Source organism: Crocodylus porosus, unplaced genomic scaffold (assembly GCF_001723895.1).
Source record: "Crocodylus porosus isolate Cpor-Errol unplaced genomic scaffold, CroPor_comp1, whole genome shotgun sequence".
NCBI lineage: Eukaryota > Metazoa > Chordata > Crocodylia > Crocodylidae > Crocodylus > Crocodylus porosus.
The window spans coordinates 60,239,189-60,262,955 of NW_017728947.1; the positions used below are offsets into that span (position 1 = coordinate 60,239,189).

The 23,767-nt window shown below is 40.4% G+C and overlaps 1 protein-coding gene across 1 annotated transcript in view; it reads right to left on the reverse strand.

Annotated features, from left to right (window-relative positions):
- Positions 1–1,557: 1,557 nt before the first annotated feature.
- Positions 1,558–23,767, reverse strand: part of SPRED1 (sprouty related EVH1 domain containing 1) — a 99,456-nt gene continuing 77,246 nt past the window's right edge. Inside the window, exons 5-6 of the mRNA XM_019551602.1 lie at positions 13,651–13,809; positions 1,558–6,648 (exon numbers count right to left, since the gene is read on the reverse strand). Of these exons, the coding sequence (XP_019407147.1) occupies positions 5,989–6,648; positions 13,651–13,809 (819 nt within the window). The 3' untranslated portion in view covers positions 1,558–5,988. The remainder of the gene's footprint in view (positions 6,649–13,650; positions 13,810–23,767) is intronic.

Here is a 23,767-nt window from a genome sequence, read left to right on the forward strand (position 1 = left end):
CCAGCCCCCTGCCCAAAGGGCAGGAAGTCAGCTGGGGTCATAGGATCCCAGCAAGATAAGCATCCAATTTACTCTTGAAGGTGTTCAGTGTAGGTGATGACTGCATAAATTATGCTTTATACATTATTTCCCACATACGGGCCATCTAGGAAGCATCTGTTCCTAGAATTGTCTATGCTGCAAACAGGAGTGTTCCATATGTTGAGTCCCATTCTATATTTGAAGTCTATATGGCATTTATACACCTACCTTTTTGTGTTGCAATGCGCCAAAGATACAGCGCATTGAAGCAGACTTGATTGAGCCTGCTCTGCATGTGAGCTGACATGCCCAGCGCTGCATCGCATATGTTTATATAAATGGCAACATGCACGTCAGCACTGGGAAAATGGCAGCAGTGCACTTTTGAATTAAAACACCTTCAATGTGTTTTAGTTCAAAAGCATGCCGCCACCATTTTCTCAGCACTTACGTGCATTTTGCTGTTTCTACAAATGTATGAGATGCAGCTCTGGGTGCTTTCCAGTGCACCCAAAGCTGCATCACGCACATGTCTAAAATGCCCATTATGAGACTGAACACTTATTTTTTTTTTGCACAAGGTTTTTTGTTCTATGAAAAAAGTACAATCCTAATCTGTATAATTTATTCTCTCTTTTTTTTAATATTCTTCTAAAAGAAGGCCAGTGGGGAGGGGGTTACCCCACAAAGTACATAAAAAACCCCCAAATTTATTTATGTTTGAATTAATTTGCCTACTCCCCCCTCTTCTAAGAAGATTTTGAATTTAATTCTGTTAGCTAGGTCAGAGTATTGCCAACCTCAATCAAATGCTTTTCCCCAACTATCAACTAACATTATGGATTAGTTAGGTTAGCAGTTGTATTGACCAAAAGGTAAAAAAAAGTCATCTTTATAGAGTTTACTCAGTGAGTTGTAACAAATAGGAAAACATTTGCAAGTAGAAGCATGTACAATTTAATTCTGAGCAGTCTGACTGAAATCCTGACAACTGACCTTTGAACTAGATAGCCAGGCTATAGGTCCATCTAAGACTACACTGTTTCTTCAGTGGCAAAAGTTGTCATCATATCTCCTTGGTTTACTTGGTATTTTTGACAACCTTGACAATTAACATCCCAAATCAAATAAGGTTATAACAAAAGCAGTAATCTCATCTTGCACTTCAAGAAATAAAGGTGATATATACAGAAATCTGAAATCTGTCATCTCCTGGCCTTCATAAAATGATTACAGGTACAATTTAAGCTGTTTATATACACAGACTAATCTTGGACCAGCACATTTTCTGATTGAGACAAACTATGGTAAGAATTGGTACATTTGATGAAGGATGCATAAAGGTTCAAGCTAATACGTTTGACAATTTTTTTTAAAAGGTAGTAAAGTTAACTGGATTACTTTTTGCTTCACCATTAAATAGTAATGCTCTGACAAAATGCTTGAACATACATTCTATTCTACTTTATAGTAACAGTATTTAATAATATGTAGTATTTGGAACAGCCCCAAATATTATGTAAAAAAAATCAGCTGTTTAATTTTATGATAATTTTAATCAGGTAATTGCAGGAAAACATTGAAACAAACTGTTTTATGATATTATCTGATATGTCAACTTACAAGGGTATGATGTAACAAAACAGTTACAAACTTATAGGCATATTTACATTATATACTCAAAAGTAACAAGCTATAGTCTTATACAAAGAAAAACATCTATGGCATGAATTAAACTAAATTATACATCATTTAGTAGAAAGAAATAGCAGTTAAGATTTTAATGGAAATAATATACAAGTGAGGCACTTTGAGGTCATTAGGGTGGAAAGCAAATGGCACCAAGGAAAAGAAGCAGTGTTCACAAGCAAAAAATCTATGTACAGATTATACTGCAGCTTCAAATACAAAGGTTTCTCCACTAGATGTTTTAGAATTCTTGAAACTAAGCACAACTTTTTCTATTAAAGAAGCTTTCAGAAAAAAATGCTTAACATTTATCAGTGCACCAAAGCATATGGAAGTTTTAACCACCTGGCTGCTGGACTAACAGTACCATAAGGCTTTGCTTTTTTATTTTATATATGATGGCCAACTACCATCTTGAACTTTCTTTTAATTTCTATGCATCGCTTATTGTCCATATACAACTTTTGTAAGAACTTGTATAAGTTCTATGAAAGCTTAAAGTCCAATTTAAAACTTGTGTGTTATTTACATGGGAGTTTAACATTATCCTCCAGGTACACATGGAAAGATCATCTAGAAGAGAACACGTTGGAATCAGTACTACATTGCAACATGCAAAATGTATTAATTCTCCAAAGTCTTTTGCTTTGTCCAGAGAAAAGTGCATGATTTGAGCCTCTCACTTGTGCTCTGGAAACTTCTTAAAATTGTATTTAAGTGTTTAACTATTCTATTCAGTAAATGATTACCATAGTAAGTAAAGGTTATTCTCAGTATATTTTATAAATCTTGCTTTGAACTCTGAAGGTCCACCTTTCAGGAGTATTGGAATGTGAGTGTGTGTTCAAATTTATTTAAAAAAAATAGAAGTGTTTGTACCACCATTCTGCCTCAGACGCATCATGCTTAAGGCCCAGTGGCAGAACATTAAAAGAACACTTTCTCCTGGCGTGATGTCTACTCTGATCTTCTACAGGTCATGACAATCTTTCTAGTTTATTCTTAACAGAAAAATCTATGGTCCAAATTTCTCTTATTGCATGAGCATTAGTATTTTGAAGTCATATATACTGAAAGATTTGAAAAGCGTAGTAAGGTCTCAGGAATGACATTACGGTTCTTATTCTCATTTTTTTATTATTAAATTCATACGTCAAACTCAGTATCTTGTTGTAGTTGAAATGCCACACTAACTGCCAGCCAAATACAGTAAATGACTGATCTATTTATATTAAAGACTACATCTGAATCATGGTTGTCTCCACTTTTTCCAGTAGATGGTGCTCAAGTGCTGAAGTTGACCTCTTTTCCCTTAGGGGACTTTTAATTTTCTAACTACAGCCACCAAACCAAGGAATGAAACATTTGATGTTGGTTTTTTAAAACAGAAGCCTACCACATGACACCACAAAGCTCATGTACTGTGTTTGACTGAACCTAGAATTAACTTAAGAAAAAAAAAATAGTTCCCTCTTCCCTTCCAGAAAGTATGAAAAAGGATTTCAGGAGACAGCAAGGTAAAGTTGTTTAACGGTCATAAACAGAAGGCAAGAAGGGGTGGCACCTTGCAGACTAACTGGTTCAAAGATAGGATGCAAGAGTTCCAGAATGGCTTGCTCTATGATATCCTTTTTGGCTACTCAGAGCATGCTTCCCAAAGAAAAGAACAACCCGAACAGCAGAAAAAGGCATATACATATAGAGCATAAAATGCTCTGCTATACCCAACCTATGCATCACTGTCTTATCATTGCAGTTCCTTTAATTAGTCTTGAATTGGGCATACAGCTAGAAAGACCTATGTGGAATATGGCTAACAATAGCCATAGTCACTTTTTCTTTTATTAGGCCAAATGAAATCTTTTAAAAAGAGTAAAGGAAAAGATGGAGACAAAAGTTTAGCAGCAAAGTGGTTAAATGCAAATTGAAAATATTAATGCAAACGTTCAATAAAAATATTAAAGCATATACGTTGCATATAAAATACAGTACAGGACTGGGAGATGCACTATGTGGAATAGTGCTCAGAGGAAATTGTTAAACTCGTTTCTTCCTGAAGTATATATACACAATACAATTCTACAGTATTGTCCTGTACAGCCAGCAAGTTCTTTTCTTAGGTTGTTCAGACCTCACTCAATTGGGAGTTACAAACCTCGCACTTACAAATATTACATTTTATTCACAAGAAAACCATTCCCATTTCATCAATGACAAGTAGTTTTTAAAGTTAACAGTCTATTCTAGGCAACCAAGTTTAGCTGAAAATGTGTGAAGCGTGAAAATCATCCAGTGTAGCAGCTTTCAAATATATAAACAGTAAAAACAAGACTTAAGACTGCTGCTACAGTGTCATGTTCTTGGACTTAGTTAATCCAATCCATTTTTAGTACAAAACTAGAAGCTCTTTCATAACTTCTATAGTTATTAATATATTTGTCTTCTTTTCAATGTGAAATAATACTTCAAGATGATCTATGTACAATGTGGTCAGTTCAGGCTGTCATATAAATATAAATGCTTTCTTTAAAAAAGTATTTTACAGACAGTGTTATATACATTTGTTTGGAATTTAATTCCTGGGATACAAAAGGTGAATTAACAAAATCTAATCTATGTAGAAAGAAAAATTAGATACAAGGCGGCAAAAAAGAAAGAGGAAAAACAAAACAAAACTGGTCTTTTAAAACTAAACATTCAATGTTTTTTCTAGCAAGAGTATATTAAAGACATTCTTTTCTACTCCAGCCCCATATAGGTACCTTCCTAAATGAATGAATGCCTTTACTCTTACTAGAGTCTTAACACAAGTGTAATTAAAATGTATACATGTATTTGCTATACCATAGTAATAGTCATGACAATTTGTTTAAAAATTCTCTAAGGGTTAATCTGTTAATATTTAGCCAATTACATTGTAAATTAAACATTCACTAATACAACACCATAGCACATGTTATGGATAATTCAAATACATTAAACATTCTTCTCCATCCCCCACCCCCTCCTCCATTTCCTCCCCATCAAATTTCATTCATAAAAAAAGCTCACTCCAATTTTTCTTGAGCTGCACTTTATTTTATCAAGCAAAGGCATTTTTCCACACCAAATTTTGTTTTTTTGCCAGTTCAAATAAAGAGATGTTTCAATTCAAAATAAGGAAAATGATTTCAAAATTATTATTAATCTTTTAGTTTAATCACAGCACTTATGAACAGCTGAACACGATCCTAGTTTAACAGAAGGATAAACTGAGAATGCTGATGACATTGGATTACAACTGCCTTATTAAACCTTTTGCTTTGCTGAACATTTGTAAATGCAATAAAATATTTTGGAGGACACCCCAAAAAGAAAACAACTTGCTGGTTGAGCAACAGAAAACTTCCTGTTTTGCTATAAGTTGAAACCAAAGACTTTTATATATAAAAAAAAATACATGTTATGTTCTTATGAGAACATTTTAGACAATTACATCTGTGCTTAAAAATATTGGTCACTTAAGACTATAATAATTACTATTTCAAAGGTTTTTAGATTACCAGAACGTATGGATACAACTCAACACGAACTGCAATTGAAGGGAAATTGGACTGGAAACATCAGTTTGTCCATCTGGAATAGTAATGCTCCTAAATAAACTAATTAAATATTTAAAATACTTACATTGTGGAATGTGACAGTAGATATTGTCCATACCTACTATATAATAGGGAGGGGGAAGTAAAGTGTAATATGTAATAATTCGTACCTTACACATTTAGTTAAATATAAACATTTGTTATTTATACATAAAGTTGCGTCCAAAAACTATTAATAAGTGATTTAGTTGCACTTAAATCAGTTTCATTTCTCTCATTTGCCAAGTATTAACTTTTCTTAGTCTTAAATCAACTGTCACTAGTGCACTTTTAGTTTAATTACTCACAAAGTTTTAATCCTTTGTAAGAGCCCCATCACCTAAACCATGAATGTACAAAGTGGCAAAAAAGTTAATCCCTTTTAGTATAATTGTAGTTTATATACTCATTTTATAGCCAATAATAAGAAAAGGCTTTCCTTTGCAAAACACCTTCACAACTTGCAATGAAACACCATGCTCTTAAGGCATGGCTAGCATTTGTAAAATGCCAACGTCTGGCGAGTCTTGCTGCTTCTTCCATATCAAGCATCTCTCACGAGACAAGATGCCCTTCCGCTTGCCAAAAGCTTCCATAAATCCAAGTTAGATGTTTTCTGGAAACAAAGATTTTCAGCTCTATTTGGCACTACACTGGTTCATCCAGCAGCTTTATGCTTTCCTCCACAGCACCCACATACCTCACCACAGTGATGGCATGATCTCAAAGGGAAGTAGCAGCACATACATGGTGCAATGAATGACAATGCTACCAGTGCTAACCATCGTAAGCAGAACTTGTCATCACTAGTGTCACATGAGCAAGGGTCAGAGAAATCTCCTTCAGAGTCTGACATGCAGTGATACAGCATGCTCTCTGCACAAAGCATGCAACTAACTTGGTAGATGCATCTCTTAATAGGATCTGGAGCATCTTGACATTTTCCCCTGCCATTCTCTTCATGATTAAACCTCTCCTGGCAGTATATGCAGCGTGACCGCTCACCATCCTCTTTCCTTCTTTTTGAGTTTTTAAATTTTAACGAGGAAGGCTGTGTTTTAAATACCACTGAACTCTTTGAGTCTTTTAGTGAATTCAACTTAGTCCCATCCCCACATGGGTACAGATAATCAGATTTTTTATTGTCTGACTTAGAAAGCTGTATATTTGAGTCTGCATCATCCCTCTCCAGGTCGTTTTTCCACATGTCAGGATGTCTGTAGTCTGCATACCGACGTATTAAAATATCACGAGGGTTTATCCTAACAATTTCATCCTCATCCTGAAAACTGACGTGTCTGATTGACTTCAGTGGGACCTGAAACAACAAATTGAGATGCATTAACCTATGTATGGGGACGTATAATTTAGTAACCGAGTTAACCTAAAAATCAGGGTAGAGAACTTTTCCTTTCTGTTCAAACTGTTCTTTCAGGGAATATATTCTTTTAAATTTTCATAGAAGGATTGTACAAGACGTCACTCTCCAAATATGAACTCAACTTACCTTGCAAAGCAGATGATCAAATAACACATATGAAGAAAAACAAAAGCCACCTCTACCAACCTAGATTAATTTCAACATACATTCTAATGGAGTTATCGTTTTCACTCCAGCAATGTTGCATAAGAAATGAATTAATGTTCAGAGTGGGAGCTCACGGCCAGTCACCATAACAATGGTTCATGCAGCTGGCATCTAATGGAAATTCTGCTAAACCAAGACTGACATAACTTTTTCATCATTATATAAAGATCAGTTGGTGAGGAGAGGCAACTTTCACTATTAATAAAAATAAGTTTGCTGTACAGTTTTAGTTTATGATCAAAGATTAAAAGCAAGCAATCCTTTTCCATCCCTGCCAAAAGCAAACAAATCCCTGTTATAGGGGAGTAACCTCTGCTGGAATGCTTGAGAATCATGAAGACTTACTTGGCTCCATGGAACGAAACTCAGAACCAAGGAAACACGCCAATGGTGAATGCTAACACCTCAGAGTAAGTTACAACCCTTGCAAGTATGGAGGATACAGTCCCGGGTCTTTAATGGTTGATGTTCCTGACTTCACCCCAAAATTGGGCTCGGATTAACAGGAAATGTGGGGGAAGTATGGGGTATGCATGTGTATAACATGCAAATTAAAATAAAATAAAATTAAAAACTGATACAATTTTCTTGTGGTCTCTAAAGCTACTCACAACCCTAGGAGAGACCACAGAGACCTGTTAAACTAATAGTAGGGCTTTCCTCTGTGAGAGTTAGGGAAGCAGACAGGAACAGCTACTCCTGTGAAGAGGACTAGACAGAAAGAAGAGAAAGAAACTGTGGGGTGGAATAAACTGTGTGAAGTTTAAAGAAGTATTATATAGAAGAGATGAGAAGTAAATGGGGAGCAACACCATAATGTTACGGGAAGCAATAATTAACTGTCCTTCCACCCAACTCTGGAGATGGTGGGAGGAGAGACAGAAGAACAGTGTGGGGTGCTAGGGGACCAAGGACGTAGTTGCCCAATGTCTCATTTGTGCTGCTATATTTTTTTTTTATGGCAGCACAAGTACTAAGCAAATAGACTTCCATACTCTTTTTTACCACATGAAAGGAAAATCAGTGGTGCAACAAAAGGTGGTAATAGACCCTGCTGCTTTACTTAGGTAAACATCTACTGCCTCTGTCATGCTTTCCCTGGTCAGGTAGCTAGACCCATGCCTTCGGTCTGGCTGGGCAGGGAAAAGTCCTTCCCTGCTTCTCTACTCAGCCAAACCACTACCCCAGTCCTGGCTGGGCAGAGAAAGCAGGGAGATTACATCTCCCCTGTCCTGCAGCATCAGGGCAGGATACGGGGTGGCATGTGTTTTGTCCAGTGAAGGCAGATGAGTAGAGCTGCAACACTGCAGCACAGCTGACCCACTTCACTCAGTGACAGATTTCTAGCCCGTGACACCTCCCTGTAGCACTACAAACGACTGTTCAGGCATTATACATGGCACTACAAAATGCAGAACTACAGCAAGTCTCCGTCTCATCCAGGAACATTTCTGTGGCACCTCCTGAAGGAGTTCCTGATTTACTTGCTCAATACCATCCATTACAGCTGCACACACCTGCTCTCTGAAGTTTATATTCTCTACAGTTCTTCCACGAGTGGTTTTTCTTGTTTCTAGTTTCTGAACAACTCTTATTTCTGCAAACTGCAATATCCTGTTTGAAATGAATTAACTAGTAAGGAACACAGTAATCTAGATGAGTATCCAGCTCAAGAAAGATACTGCATAAAACAGACTTTTTAGCTCAAGGAAAAAGAAGAATTTGCATCTTAAGAATATACAACACAGTGAACATCAGAGAGAAAACGGACAGAAAACTTCCGCTCATCCTGTCTAATGGTACAAGGAATAGGGTACATTGTAGGTTTAAAGGCTATAAATTCCAAACTTCTGATTGATTATAAATGCTTCAGTATTTCCTAAGTATAAAATGAGACAGGAGAGCACATGGTAATAGTGAGCAATATTAAGTGCAAATTAGCATGTCACCAACTACTTTGTGCAGTAGTGCTCAACCTCTTTAGCCCCACAGGCCAAATGAGTGGCATAGGGCCAGTCTGCAGGCCAGATTGGACCCTTCACCCCACAATCTGGGCCATATGCTGGGATTGTGTCCCTGGGCCCTAGCACTGTCTCCACATGCCAGGATCAGGGTCCCATGCCACCTTGCATGCCAGATGTAGCTCACAGGGCCATGGCCTACAGGGTTCCCCATGAAGAGCCCCTCTGGCCAGATCACAAAGTGGTAGGGGCTGGATCTGACCTGTGGGCCAGGAATTGAGCACCCCAATTTAGCGTAACCTGAGAGTGCCTATGCATAGCTTACTGCCCTCTGGTTGTCAGTCTTGGCTTGTTGGTCCTCTCCTTTTTTCTGAGGGACCTTCCTGTCTCTCACCTGCCACAGCTTGATGATACTGAAACTAGGGTTAGGTCCTCAGTTTTGTAGGAGAGGAGTCAGTGTAAATGTCTCTTCTTACATATGCATCTCTTTGCCACCTTTCTGCACTGTTTCTTATGGTCTCATAGGCCCTCTGGCCCCAGTCAGCCAGAATAATAAAAAGCAAAACAAAACAAAACCCAGCTTCGTCTAGGCCAGGATGAGCACCCAGCCTAGTTATCTTGACATTACCTCTCCCTCTTGACCTACTCTTAGATTTCCTACCATCTCCCACTCCTGTGATCAGTGTTGAATGGTTTAGCCACCCTCTCAATTTATTCAGTCCAGGTGTGCTCAGCTGCCCCTGCAAGCATTCAGTCCCTGTGTTCAGTTCAGTCCATATTCAGTTCCAACTTTTCTTGGAACATCTCCAGTTTCTACCTCAAACTACTGTGGCTATCCCTACCACAGGCTTCCTGCACCTACTTAGAGCTTCCAGCTCCAACCATTTCCCAACAGGAAGCTCCTGCCTCCAGCTCTTTGTGAGCCAAACTCCCCTACCTCTGACACTGGGCTTATATCCAAGTCCCACCTCTTCCAGTTTCCCAGTCACTCACCTTAAAAGGCATAGTCCCCATTTCTTCACCCTTATTCTGATTCTCTGGTAACAGAGCAGGGTCCCCTGTTACACCTAGCTTGCTAGTGTTTAATTGTTATATTAGAAAAAATGAGCTTTAAAGGAAAGATGAGTCTCTGTATTCTCATTTACATTCTTCCCTGCTTTGTCAGGAAAGCTGTCTGCCATTCTCTCAGAGAGTCTCTCAGCATAGATTTCCAAAGTACAGAGAAAAACTAGAGCTGCCACTTTCTGTGAGTTAGGGGTTGAACATACCAGGAAGAAGAACAGTTGTCCTCTTGCCCACCCCTCTCCTCCCCCTCTGAATATCAGCAAATGGACTTTCACATAGTCTAAGACAACATGTGTGGACAAGGGATATATTATATAGCCAGTGCTACTGCTTTTGGCATACTTAGTCTGGCCCAATTTTAAGGATTAGGGACTGCTTCCTACTCTCAGAAGCAGACAAGTCCCTTACATTTTAGAAAAGTTTTTGAGCAGAAGGAGGACTCTAGTTTCTGTACCAGAAACCAGATATGGATACTCAGCTATTTTTGAAGTATTTCATGCAGATCTGTCATCGACCTATTCTAAGCAAAAACTGACATGTCAAAAAGTCTCATTATAACACCACTTAAGGGTGTTGTTAAGGGATTCTCATCCTGCCACCTACACAAAATACAAAAAATATATTCTACTAGAGACTCAACCTTTCTTACAAAAAATGTAATAAAGGAATAAAGGACACTACTAAGATTAGTAGTCCTAATGCTTTTCCTTATCCCTTCTCTCCTGGTCCTTGTAAAGTTCAATTTTAATTATTTATACATACAGAATACCCATTTTTCCTTTCTGAAGTCATAACCAATCTACCACCTGCTCAAAGACTTCAGTAATGTTATATTAAAGCATGACAGCATTCCCACCCTCCACTCCCATTAGCAACCTGATAATAAATCACTCATTAACAGAACGGGGGGAAACAAAAAATGTTCTCAGATTAAGTTCCAGTACAGAAAGCTCATACGTGAGGATTCACTGCAAAGCAATTTTAAGAAAGTGAGTGGAATACTTTGTTAGTGTATTTTTAACCATTCAAAGAGGATACCTTCACAGTAACATGCAACTCAGATTCAGTTATGTGCAAAGCATGGCAATTAAGTGTGTGAGGGGGGAGGGGAATCAAACTTACATTTCACCTTTTCATCTAGAACAATCACATTCTCTCAGCCTTGGAGAATATACCTATACCTATATTTCATTTCAAGATACACTTCACCCATTCCTGAAATGTGGTCTCTTTGTTCAAACAAGAATTTGAACAAAGTGAAGAAGAACGCTACATCGTATTGGAGTGCCAGGAAGAATCTCATTAAGAACACAACTACCTGAATGGAAATCAGCCAGGATACTGCCATTGATACGCCTAGTATTGTTGGAAGTACAAATAAATTCTTAATGGTTGCAGTAAGAGCCTTAGTGTTACATTTCATTTGAAAGAAAGTGTCTCTAAGTGAGTAATGGGCTTCTGTTCAGTGAGTACAATCAACCAATCGATTGATCGATTTAGGTTTTCCTCCAGTCTCCTAATCAAATAAATGGGCAGCTCTAACTCTGTTTCATTTACAAAGGCACAGCCAACTGAGCTACATTAAGCATATAAGGATGTATTATAGAATTTGAAGGGTCAGGTTTTGGTTGAATATATTTATAAGCTTCCAAAAAGCCTCTGGGCACATGACCTCTTATTATAAAAACGTGCTCCCTTAGATCATTTAATCTACGGTATTTAATACAAGATGTAGTTCCCCTGTCCCTCCAATCAGCATGGGGAACAATTCCCTAGTCTTACATTTACATACAGGGAAACCTCATTTAATACATTATCTATCATTAAACTGCTGCCAAAAGCAGCAAATGCTCAACAGTGGAAACCAACTATGAAGTTGGTTAAATGCATCCAACACTTAGCATGACTACACAACACACGGCTCATATGGGACAAACATGCTTGTGGGAACCCTCCCTTTTTGTGGCCCTTAAAAAAAACAGGCTGTTGCTCCCCAAGAAGGAAATAAGCACCAGGCCTGCAATACCAGGCCAGCACCTGGAGAGGCCAGAGCAAGCTCTGACACCCTTCCCTGGGTGATTCAGTACCCAGAAATGTCGATAAGAACCTACCACAAGGATAGACCAGTGCACACCATCTGAATAAGATATACAGTAGTGCCCACTGCACATAGTCCTGCTCAGCACCAGCTTTTTTCAAGTCATGGTGAGACACTACATTGAATACACTTGGATTCCCCTTCTCTCCCACACCTAAGTAGCACCTTTCTTTCCCATTTCCAATGAGTTTCTTCACCAGCCTTAAATGTTTTGGCAAACATCACCAAATGGGGCCCCAAACAGTTCGCCCATTCCTGTCCCATATGAATAGTGTGGCCCTGCTCTCCATGAGTAAGACCAGGTAGTCCCATGCCTCATTTGCATATAGTTTTGGCAAATCCAAGGACTCATGACAAGAACACCTGGTTCCAGTCACGAGTGGGTGGTAATTAGCACTTGGATCCTTTGTGAGGGTTGGGCGGGTATCTGAAGTACACACACATACTGAGTAGTGTTGAACTCCGGAATCACCATGGCTTGAAATGCTGTTAACTCTGCTGGAGCCCAGCCCAATGAACTATATGGTAAATCATCAGACTTTTGGTTTTGGGATAATATCATGCATAGTTTGTACTATTTTTTAAGCAGATAAAAAAGTGGTGCTTAAAATTTCAAGTTCAGTGTTTTCAAATTTGTTCCTCACTTCCATGTGCCTAGGGGGAGCAGGGTCTGATTGTAAGGAGCAAGGGAAAGGGCTGCAGAGGGAAGAAGTTGTGGGGAGACAAGAGGCAAGGGGGCTACTTGACCCCCCCAGATTTACTTTCCCTGCTGTAGCATTGGAATGGGGACATATTTAAGGCAAACCTTCAATAATTAGATTTTATACCTGGAAAATAATAACAAATTTATAATTTTTCCTGTGTAGTATCTAATTATTAGGGGAGGGTCATCATATATTTGGAGTAAATATGGCAAAACAACTGATACTTGGGAAATTCACACAAAATACTATCAACAGATTAAAAATTACTATTTAATTTAATATTGGATGAAATGCTGCACCTTTTAGAAAGTGTTAGCAAACTGGCTTTGCCTGTGTCAATGGTCTTTTCATTCTCTAATGTATGCACAACTTTTTGTTGTAGCAAAAATATTATCCTTGTCTCTGACTACTTATACTATATGCAAAGTTATTAACAGAAAACACTACTTTATGCAATATAAGGCATACATTTAAAACAACTATCTTATAATTTGTAACTAAAAATGTCTTTATACATGCCAAAATGTTGTTTCATGATGACTAATTTCATGTTTAAATTTTTCAAAATAACTTAAAATGGCTTATCAAAGCACAACATCTGTAACAGATTCCTGAAAGAATTAAAAAAAAAAAAAGTAAAATGCTATTAACAACTTAGTTAAATAAAGGATGGGAATATATAGATTTACAAAGCTTTACTGCCAAAATTTCCTTTGTAAGCAAGTAATTCTAGATGTTTCAAGGCATATCTACCATGTTGCAGGAAGTCAGGAGTGCAGTACTATAAACAGATTTATAATGAAGGTGCTCTACTAGCTGTAATTGTATAGTGTGGGGTTAATGACTAGTAGTGAAGTATACTCAAGTAAAACAAGAAGTGTTTTGGGGGATGGAAGCTTCTTACCTGGTTTGGTTGACTGGGAAAATAGGATCTTCTAGAGTTTAAATCTTCAAATGTTGAGGGCTTTATATTTGAACTTTTGTAAGATTCATTGGTTACTACAGTTTCAGGTTGGAAAAGATGTTCTTTCGTTAAGGAACTGGAAGTATTTTCATGAGTTGTCTAGAATAAAAAGAATACAGCTTTATTTTTATATACGATTTAATTTACATAATATCTTTACCAAAACCTCCAGCGTGTGTGCCTGTTTGTGTACACCAGGAGTGGGCTATTATTTGGGCCCACTGGCCACATAGACAATTCTGGGGAACTGCCATGGACCAGTCAGCACCCAACCCTGGCAACAGCTTGGAACCCACATGCCCTGCAGCTCCTCCCCACCACTGCCAACAGTGCACAGCCCCAGCCCCACTCCTGGCCTGCCCCGTGCCTACACTGGACTTGGCCCAGCTGGAACCCACACGCACAGCCCTGAACCCAGCCCGCCCCGTGCCTGCTCCGAACCACCTGCCCATGCTGAGCAGCAGCAGCAGCCGTGCAGAAGCTGCTGCTCAGCAGGTGGAAAAGCCAGCTCCCCCCCTTCACTGTTTCCAGGCCCTTCTTGCTGCAGCTGCCTGGAGCCCATGCATGGGCTACCCTGCAGTTCCTCTCTGCTGCCATCACTGCCACCTCCAGGCCACCCAGTGAAGCAGTGGTGGAAGTGCAGAGGAGCCTCAGGGCAACCCAGGTGGCTGCAGCAAGAAGGTCCCATCAGTGGCAAAGGGGAAGGGCTGCTTTCCCCTGCGCTGTGCAGCAACCTATGCCTGACTGCCACTGCAAGTCTGGAGCAGTTGTGGGGCAGGCTGGGGTTGGGGCCAATGGCAGTGGCAGCCAGATGGAGCCACCACCACCTGGGTTGCCTAGAAATGCAGTTCAACTGCAACCCTGCTGCGTGCCAAGGAAATGGCAGAACATGCCATGGGTTGGACAGGACCTGGGTAGCCAGGACCAAGGGACCTGCTGCAGGCCAAAAAGTCTCTTCGTGGGCTGTATTTTGCCCACCCCTGGTGTACACCATACATGGTAAGAGAGAAATTTCACAAGTCTCAAATACATTTTATGAAGTGGTTTCACACTAATGAAATAATTCAGTCCCAGAGAATGAAATTTCCTATCCACAGAACAGATACAGCGCCCAGACAGCAGTAACACAAGCCAACTACATTCTTCAAATGAGACAAAGAATCATTTCCAGTAAGCAGAAGTTAGTTGAGTCTTCAAGATAAACCCCTGTTCTAGAGGAAATTTCAGCCTTTTTTGGTTGGTGCATCCCCGGTGGCCAGTCCAGAAGCAGGGGCTCCCCTGGCTGTGGGGGGGGCCTAGCAGCAGACCAACGAGCTGGGGGTGGGGTGGGGCTCCCTCATGATGAAACCAGAAGCACCGGTGGCACACTCAGAAGTGCCCCCCCGCCCGCTTCTCTGTGCTGCTGCCGTGTACCCTCTGGGAGCTTCACAAGTACACCCAGGGGTATACGTACCCCCGGTTGACAACCCTGGCTCTAGAATTATCCATGAGGGTGTTAGTTAAAGTTAACTTTGACAATGACTTGTGATACAAGTGTTCAAATTTTTAATCTCAGTACGTGTTATTAAAAAAAATCCTAAAAAATATTCACACTCTCATAGCTGGAGGAGATAATGGTACAGAAACAACTGCTGGTTGGATTTGTTAGAAAGTGTACAAAGCAAGATCATTTAACTGAAGGGTTTGAAATAATGGACATAAATAGAAAGATCATTTTAAGATTACTATCGAAGCTAAGTACAGTGAAATGGGCATGTGTGTATACCAGAAAAATGACTACTTACATTTTGAAACTAAGGTTACAAATATGGCAAATATATAATGAAATGCCTACAGGACCCATGCCACTCAGGGCTTGAAATAACAAAACAAAGTATGCTTGGGTTGAAAAGCAGCAGGTAATCAATGCCAGACTAGGTTGAATGAGACTAGTTACACCTGATATATGTTCCATGACAGGGGTGTCAAAGTCATCTGGCCCCAAAGGCTGGATGAGTAGCATGGGGCCAGTCCACAGGCACCCCCTCCCCCCGCCCCCAGGCCACATGCCTGATCCAGTGCACACAGCACCCACCTGGGCTGGTTCAGGACACTTGCTCCAGTAAGCATCACAGGCAGTGTAGCCTGAAATGCTGGTCCTAGGCAAGCACTGAAGCATGAGGCCAGTCCAGGGCAGCATGTGGGTCAATGGGGAAGCACTAGCAGCTGGATCACAGGGCTCCGCAGGCCAGACCTGGCCCATAGGCCATATGCTTGATACCCATGCTCTGAGACAAAAAGGTCTGACCAGAACAAAATACAATGAGGGAAGCCACACAGATACAAAACCCCAAACAAGGATGTCTCATAGGCAACAGGCACGTTGACATAACTAAACAAATGCATCCCAGATCTGTCAAATTAAGTATTCCATTCAGAATGCTACTGGAGGACAGTCTAGAACGGGGTAGGCAATGTTTTTTTTTTTTTTAGCCGCAGTGCCGAAAAAACCACAATGTCTACCTTGGAAGATGCCAGAGTGCCAGAAAAACAAAATGGGCGGGGTGGGAGGGGGTATATGGCAGGACACGCTGCATATTAGTATATTAAATAATCATAAATATTGCCTTTGTTGTTGTGTATTCCTTTTTTGTTGAGCATGTTGCAATGAGAGAGAGAGAGAGAGAGAGAGAGAGAGAGAGAGAGAGAGAGAGGACCAGACACATGCACACAGAGAACCATCTGCACAAACACGAAGAACCAGAACACACCCAGAACAGACATGTGTGCGCACATAAAACCAGACAGAAGCAGACAAACACAGAGAGGGTGCACAGAGCCAGGCTTCTGGGCCACTAGACAAAGTCTGACCCAACAATGCCCTGGTCCCGCCAGAACCCCTGTGCTTCCCCAGGGAGCCAGCCCCTGGGCTGCAGTGCAGCTGGCTGCGGCCCCAGCCCAGAGCCTGCCCATCAGCCCAACCACCCACCCATCCCACAAAAGGTGCAGTGCTCTTGGCAAGGGCAGTATCAGCCTCATCCTGGTGTGGGGGGCTGGGCTCGGAGCAGGTGGGACTCAGGTGGGCTCAGCTGCAAGCCCTGCTGCAAGCAGACTGGGTTCTGTGGTTGGCAGCAGCTACCAGAGACTGGGCCTGTGGCAGCTGGGAAGCTGCAAACAGCTGTTCTGGGCTCCAGCATCAGCTCCATACTGGCAGGTGCACGGGTGCCTTGGAGCAGACAGTTGGGATAGGGTCTGAGGCAGCACAGCCTTCCCGCTGTCCGCTCCGAGATGCAAGTGCAGTTGAAGCCAGCATGGAGCTGATGCCGGGACTGCGGAGCCTGGTGCAGCTATTTGTATCCTGCCCGCTGCAGCTGCCCAGAGCCCAGGCTGACTACAAAAAGCTGCACCGGGCTCCAGAGCCCAGTTGCCAGCTCTGTGCTGGCAACAGGGGAGAGGCAGGGTTGCACTGCCTCAGGCCCCTCCCCCACCATCCACTCCAAGGCACCTGCTGGTATGGAGCTAATACTGGAGCCCAGAGCAGATGTTTGCAGCCTCCCAGCTGTAGCCAGCCCAGGCTCTGGGTAGCTGCTGCCAGCCATGGAGCCTGGTCTACTCACAGCAGGGCTTGCAGCCACCCAGCCACCTGCTGGGAACAGCCCGGGCTTCATGGCTGGCAGCAGCTGCCTAGAACCCAGGCTGCCGGTGGCATACCATGCTCGGCCCACGTGCTGGGGTAGCTGACCCCTGGTCTAGAAGGATATTACAATGACCGGCAAATAAAACGCTTTGATAAAATTAAAAAATGTATTTTATCTGAAATATTTCGAGATGAGCAAAGAGCCTACCATGTAAGTTAAAGCAAAAGTTACAGATGCTGTGGGCTGTCCTATTGCAAGGAAATTGCCCAATGGCATAGGATGCTTCCAAAATACCGATTCAAACCACAAGAGAGCTATGTCCAGATTGAAAAAAAAAAAAAAACCCCACAAAACAAACCTCTGGCAACTATTTTTGGTTGCAAGCAATGCTATGAATGTTTATAAGTAGAAATTGGTTACAGCAGGACCAGAGTGAGCAGCTGGAAGCCATTTTACAAAAACTAAGTGCAAAGCAGCACCTATACTTATGGCAATAAGGACTTTACAGCTTGCATGTACTGGAAAAATCCTAATATCTCCAATAAACAACAGGTACATGGCCCATGAAGATGTTCCACAGCTTAAAAACTGTCACAAGAGGGCTGATGCTCAGGTTGCTGGCAGATGTGAAGGCATTTGTGCAATTGGGGTCTGAAGAACCATATGCTCCATTCCCCAAATCACAAAACCTGCCATGCTGCACGTGGATGGCAAGTCATGCCATTCTGGGAATGGGGCACACAATTCCTCAGACCCCAACCATGCAACTGCCAGTTGGCAGCATTGGGAAGGGAGACAGGAAGGCACCAAGAGAACAGGGGTAACAGGAAACTCCCTGCTCCTCAGATGCTTGCATGGGGTTTTGTTTGTTTGTTTGTTTTTTATAGTGACATGTGAAGCCAGGGATGACAAAAGCATTTGGCCATTAAAAGAACTGCTTGGCATGTTCAGATGGAGATGGGAGAGCTTCCTCATGCTCCACTGCTTTAAACCAGCGTGTGCAGTGGGGGATGGAGATGTTCTCCCATCCTCATGTGCTTGTTTTTAAAAAGGCATTCAGCATCCTCCAGGGGTAAAGCAGGGGCATCTTCCACGAGTTGAGTACAAGTTCCAGATATTCCCCCAGCCTGATCTCACCAACTGGGCAGGGATGGCTCTGTCCTAGATCCCAGGGCTTCCTGGTGCCATTGAGATTCAGAACTAAGCAGCCCCAATCCCTGGTTCAGAACTAGGGCTGTCCCCTGCCCAGTCCTGAGAATCGTGCAGGGGAGGGCTTTATCCCAGACCCTGTGGCTGCCCCATGCCCGGAGGATCACTGGGACCCAGCATCTTTAAAATCCTTAGCAAGTAGGGGCCATGGAGCAAGGCTCTTTAAGGGTGCCAGGTTCCGGTAAGCCTGCATCCCAATGCCAACAATCACCAAATGTCAGCATCAGGATCAGAGCAACCCCCAGCCAGGTTCCAGACCTGATGCTGCCCAGGATGATGGGCATATTACATGTTCAACACTTGGCACCACATAAACCAGGCACAAAAATGTGACATGGTGTTTCAGCAATATCTTCGTGGCTCATCTGTCAGAAATTTGATGAATGTGTGGCATGTTGCCATTTATGGTGCAACAAACACATTCATTGCACCAGAAATGTAATGCGTGATAGGGGCGTCATTTACACAGTTCACAGACGGGATTTATTGTGCACCGAGTGTAGGTATAGTGAGTTGGCCAGTAGATCATGCAGCAGAAGGAGACTGATGCTGTGCACTTAAGACCTACAATATCCAAGTTCATCCCCCAGTTTTCTATCATTGTTCATCTAGCACTGACCAGGCATCAAGGGCATCAAGTTTCACCTCTAGCTCCAGAAGAACTGTACAAACTACAACCCATTCTTTTCTCTATTCACTGTTTTGGTCTGAGTAGCTCCATGTAAGGCATGGAGAGATGTTATTTTTGGTGGTTACTATTGACTGGATTTGGAGGAATCTCAACTGGCTGAGATTTCTTCTGTTGTGCAAAAAAGAAACTAGAACTAGAAACCTGAGGTTTGGTTGCACAATCTTATCTTGTGCTCCAGATATGAGAACGAATCATTCTTCATGGACTAGGAAATCATTGCCTGGAATAATGTTCCAGTTAAGTGAAAGGCTAGTGTTTCTGGGGAAGTAAATCCCAGGAGGTAGGTTGGAAACTTCCCTTTAAAGGAACAGTGCTTGGGACAAGATAAATCTCAAGCTCCTTCCCAGTAACTTAGCCATTGAAACCTTATGCCAACTTCTCAGATTCCACAGTTTCAAAAGGCTCAGTGGCATTTGTTGTTTAGCGGTACACACAAGATCTCAGTCTTGGAAGGCCCCTAGAATAAATGCAACTCTCAAGGACCTTTGGTTGAAAAGGAGCAAACAAGCCCTTATAAATGGGAGCAGCTCTGGATTCAAACTTCTAGAAAGAAGTAAGAGAAGCCTGAGTATGCTACATGCACTCTCTCCAATAAAGAATAGAAAAGGCAGCAAAGAAAAACCTGACAGACTTTTTTGTTTCAGTGAATACTGACTGGGGAAGGAGAAACATTTAGAATCTTTGGGCACCTATACATGTGATGAAGCTTAGCACACATCGGAGAAGACTCAATTAATTGAGTCTGCTGGAGTGTGCTAATTAGCAGGCCTCAGCAGCCTCTGCGTCACATGTTATTTAGCACCCCAGCATTTCAAAATGGTGGTGGAGCTTTAGTTAAAGTGCCCCATCGAACAAGCTATAGGTGCCCCTGCCACCATTTTGAAGCACGGGACACTGAATACATCTGATGCTTCAAGAGCTTTAATTAGAATGGCTTTAAGAGTCATTCTAATTAAAGTGGCTCCCCTTTGAACCTGGAGTCAACGTATAGATGCTGTTTAAGTTTAGAATTTTACTATGTATAAATAATTATACACAACTTTTTGAATTTATAATGGTATATTATAATTGTGATGTGAACCAAAAAAAGATATACCCATCTTACAATAGATACGGATCCAGAGAAAGAGTTTCACAGAATAACTGTTCTGCCGCACGCTCAATACCAGTCTGAGAAGGCCCTGGAGTGAAATGGGCCAGTGGGTTCTACAGCTGAACTCTACCCTGTTTGCTCTCCAGGAAATAATCTTGCTTCTATTCTTCTAACTAGAACGGTCTGCAAATTTCCTTTTTTTCTTTGACCCCTACGTCATACGTATTCTCAAGGGACTGTAGATCCTCGATTCCTCGGAAAACTTCTGTGCTTGGCTGGTTAATGGTTCTATATTTGTGCCACTAATTAAAAGTAGTATTTGAAAAATTTGGACTTTGTGGCCTTTCCCTACAAGTTAAAAAAACAAAAACAAAACTAAAAAAAATTCATTTCCTTGCTCTTTTCCTCAAAAAATTCCCCATTAAAAATTGAAGTTACATTTGAAAGGGTCTTCACAGCATATTTCAGAAATATACAATATATTCAAAATATCTAAAATGCTAATTTTCAAATATATAATGTAAACTGCATTGTGTTATGTCTACAAGCCACCTATGTCTGATTAGTTCTTCAGTCCTGAAATTTGTAACTGAAGGATTCTGAAGATGCATTTTTTCCTCTCCAAATCAAAACTCGTTCCAACAGAAAAGAAATTAAAGTTAAAAACAAATCCAAATTCAGGATTTAATGTACCCTAGACATTTTAAAGAGATAAATTATCAAATCCAGGCTTGCATCTGTAAAGTTTGTGTACATTCAGATCCCAAAGAATATTCAAGCAATTTATTTGTGTATGCATTAGTTTAATTTGGAGAGACATCTTATATATATCTGTTTGAAACTTCAGTCTCAACTTTTTCTGCCATGATGGCAGACACTGTATGCACCAAATACAGAATGATGCTTCTGTCGAAATGAATCCCAGATGTAACCAACTGAACCCAAATGACTTAGAGCAAGGATGTTTTGGTGCTTTGTTTTGTTCTGAATTGTTTCCAATCTTCCTGTCATACAGGTACACTAAAAACTATGGTTTGGGTTGAGATAGGGAAAGAGAAATCTACCTTTAATCAAATAAGAAACCAGAGGGAGACCTATGCAGAAGGGGCAACACTTAGCCTAGCAACCTAGAAAGTGACCCTTTAACAGTCTCTGGTGTTTAATTTTTTTCCTTTTCAAAATATCAAGTGATTAGATCATTAATATATTATTTAGCTAACAAAATTTCATTACTGAAATAGAACTGTCTGCACTATAAAAGTGCAAAAGTGTGCCATGAACCAAAAAGTGTGCCATGAACCAATAAACATTTCTATTGAACTCATAACTTGATATGCCAAACCAAATTTTATTAATTTTGAAAAAGCCTTGCTTTGGACAGAGGGTATATATGCCAAGTTTAGTCCAAAGTAAATTTTTATAGCAAGGTTATAAACACCTGAAAAACAGCATTTATAATGGAAACATTGACAACTTGAAGAGATCCTAGAAACAAACATCTATCATAGCAAAAAAAATTATACACATACCACAGACACATTTTTAAAATAAATACCACACACTCACATATATACATATATATACACACATATACACACACATATAAAACATAAATAAAATAAGCATATAAAGCCCTCTGCAAGGACAAAACTTGTTACATTATATTCACAAAATATTACACAACACACAGATGCACACATTCCCCTCTCTGACTGTCCATAGCAATTACACACCGCCCACACTCAATATCCTTTAACCACAGCCTGTGAAGTACAGTACTGGCATAGGTTGCTCAGTATCATCTATAAAGTAACCTACGCCAGTTTTTAATGCACAACGGAAATCTGGTTTGCTCCCAGCTGCTGGTATAATAATTACTGTCCTATGGTTGCTAAGAGATACTCTGACTTTTTTTTCCAAGACTACTAAAGCATTTCTGTGCGCACAAGCAAAAGGATGCTGGGTAAAGCAATAAAATGACTCCAGCTGTAGCTCTCCAGCAGAATTCAAAGCCAGATGACAGCTGTAGAGAAAATGAAAACCAGACTGAGCTTCCCTCTTCTTCAAAGCTTCTCTCCTCACTTTTCCCCTTCTCCCACTTCGTTAGAGCTAAGCCTGGAAGAGAATTCAGCATTGTTCTGCAAACACTGTTAAAAACGTTCTGTTTTAAGCTGAATGATTACACAGAGGAATGGATAAGAAACTAAATTTTCCCTTAAGTCCCTATCCTTGTATTTGCTGTCCATGAAGCCTGAGATTTTGCTGTTTGACTCTCTTCGGCACGGAAAGATTTTTTAAGATTTTTTTTTTTAATTTAAGTGACACAGGCCTCAAAAAATTAAAAGTATCCTCCTTCTGTTTTAGTGGTTTCTTAAACTGATGAAACAATTACTTTCAGATTTGGCAGCAACACTTCCACGACAAGCAATCAGTTATGTATTTTCTGGCCTACATTCTGAAAGTATTTTGAAATGTTATCTGGATTTGTTTAAATGCTTTAACTCATTTGGATTTTTTTAAAAGATACCTGAAATAAATACATTTTTCACCTAAATCTACTTTACTTGAACAAATTGGAACTCAAAAGTTTGCTGTGAAAATTAATAAAATATAACATAAGACAACATACGCTTCAAGTAGTAAATATATAGAGACTAACTCACTTATTGGGTATTACCCAGAAAAAGAACGAGTGTTTTCTCTTCCTTATTTGAACATTATTCCACATATGAAAGTAAACAGCCTTAATAAAAAAAAAAACAGTTGATTCAAACAGGGAATATAAATGCTGCTTTTTTTAACTGCTTGGAGTTTGATCAGTTAATCTATTGTTTGAATCATGTGCAAATCGTGTATGTAATAACTTCTTAATTATGTGTTACCTGATAAAAATGACATTACAAATATTGTAGTGCCATCAGTGAATTAGTTCACACTTATTTGCCAGAAGACCTTCATACTACAAGCTATTTGTGCAACAGAAATCCTAAACTAACTTAGTTTGTAGGCAAAAAAGAATGCCGATTAAATATTACCTTTATATAGATAAACAAAAAAAATCCACATCCTGCCTGCCTGCCTGCTGCAAAAAAACCGCTTTAGACAACATGTGCAAATCACAGGACTTTTCCCTTACTTTAGCAAAAAGTCTGCAGCATCTGCTCCTGAAAACTGTTCAAGCCCGTTCCCCCTATCCCTTCCCGCTTAAAAAACAAAAACAACTATTCAGGTTTCAGCTGTATTCTACCCCAGGAAATTCAAGAGAAAGCCCTTTTCTTATTCATTCACAATGATTATGAAAAAGTGTTGGTGGCCTGTGAAACTCATTCATCTACTTGAACATTAACATCTTCTAGGAACTGTGACATTTGTTGTATCTTCTCCAAATTAAAACTTAATATAACAATTTTATAAAAAAAAAAACAGGTAAGTATTCAAAGAAACACT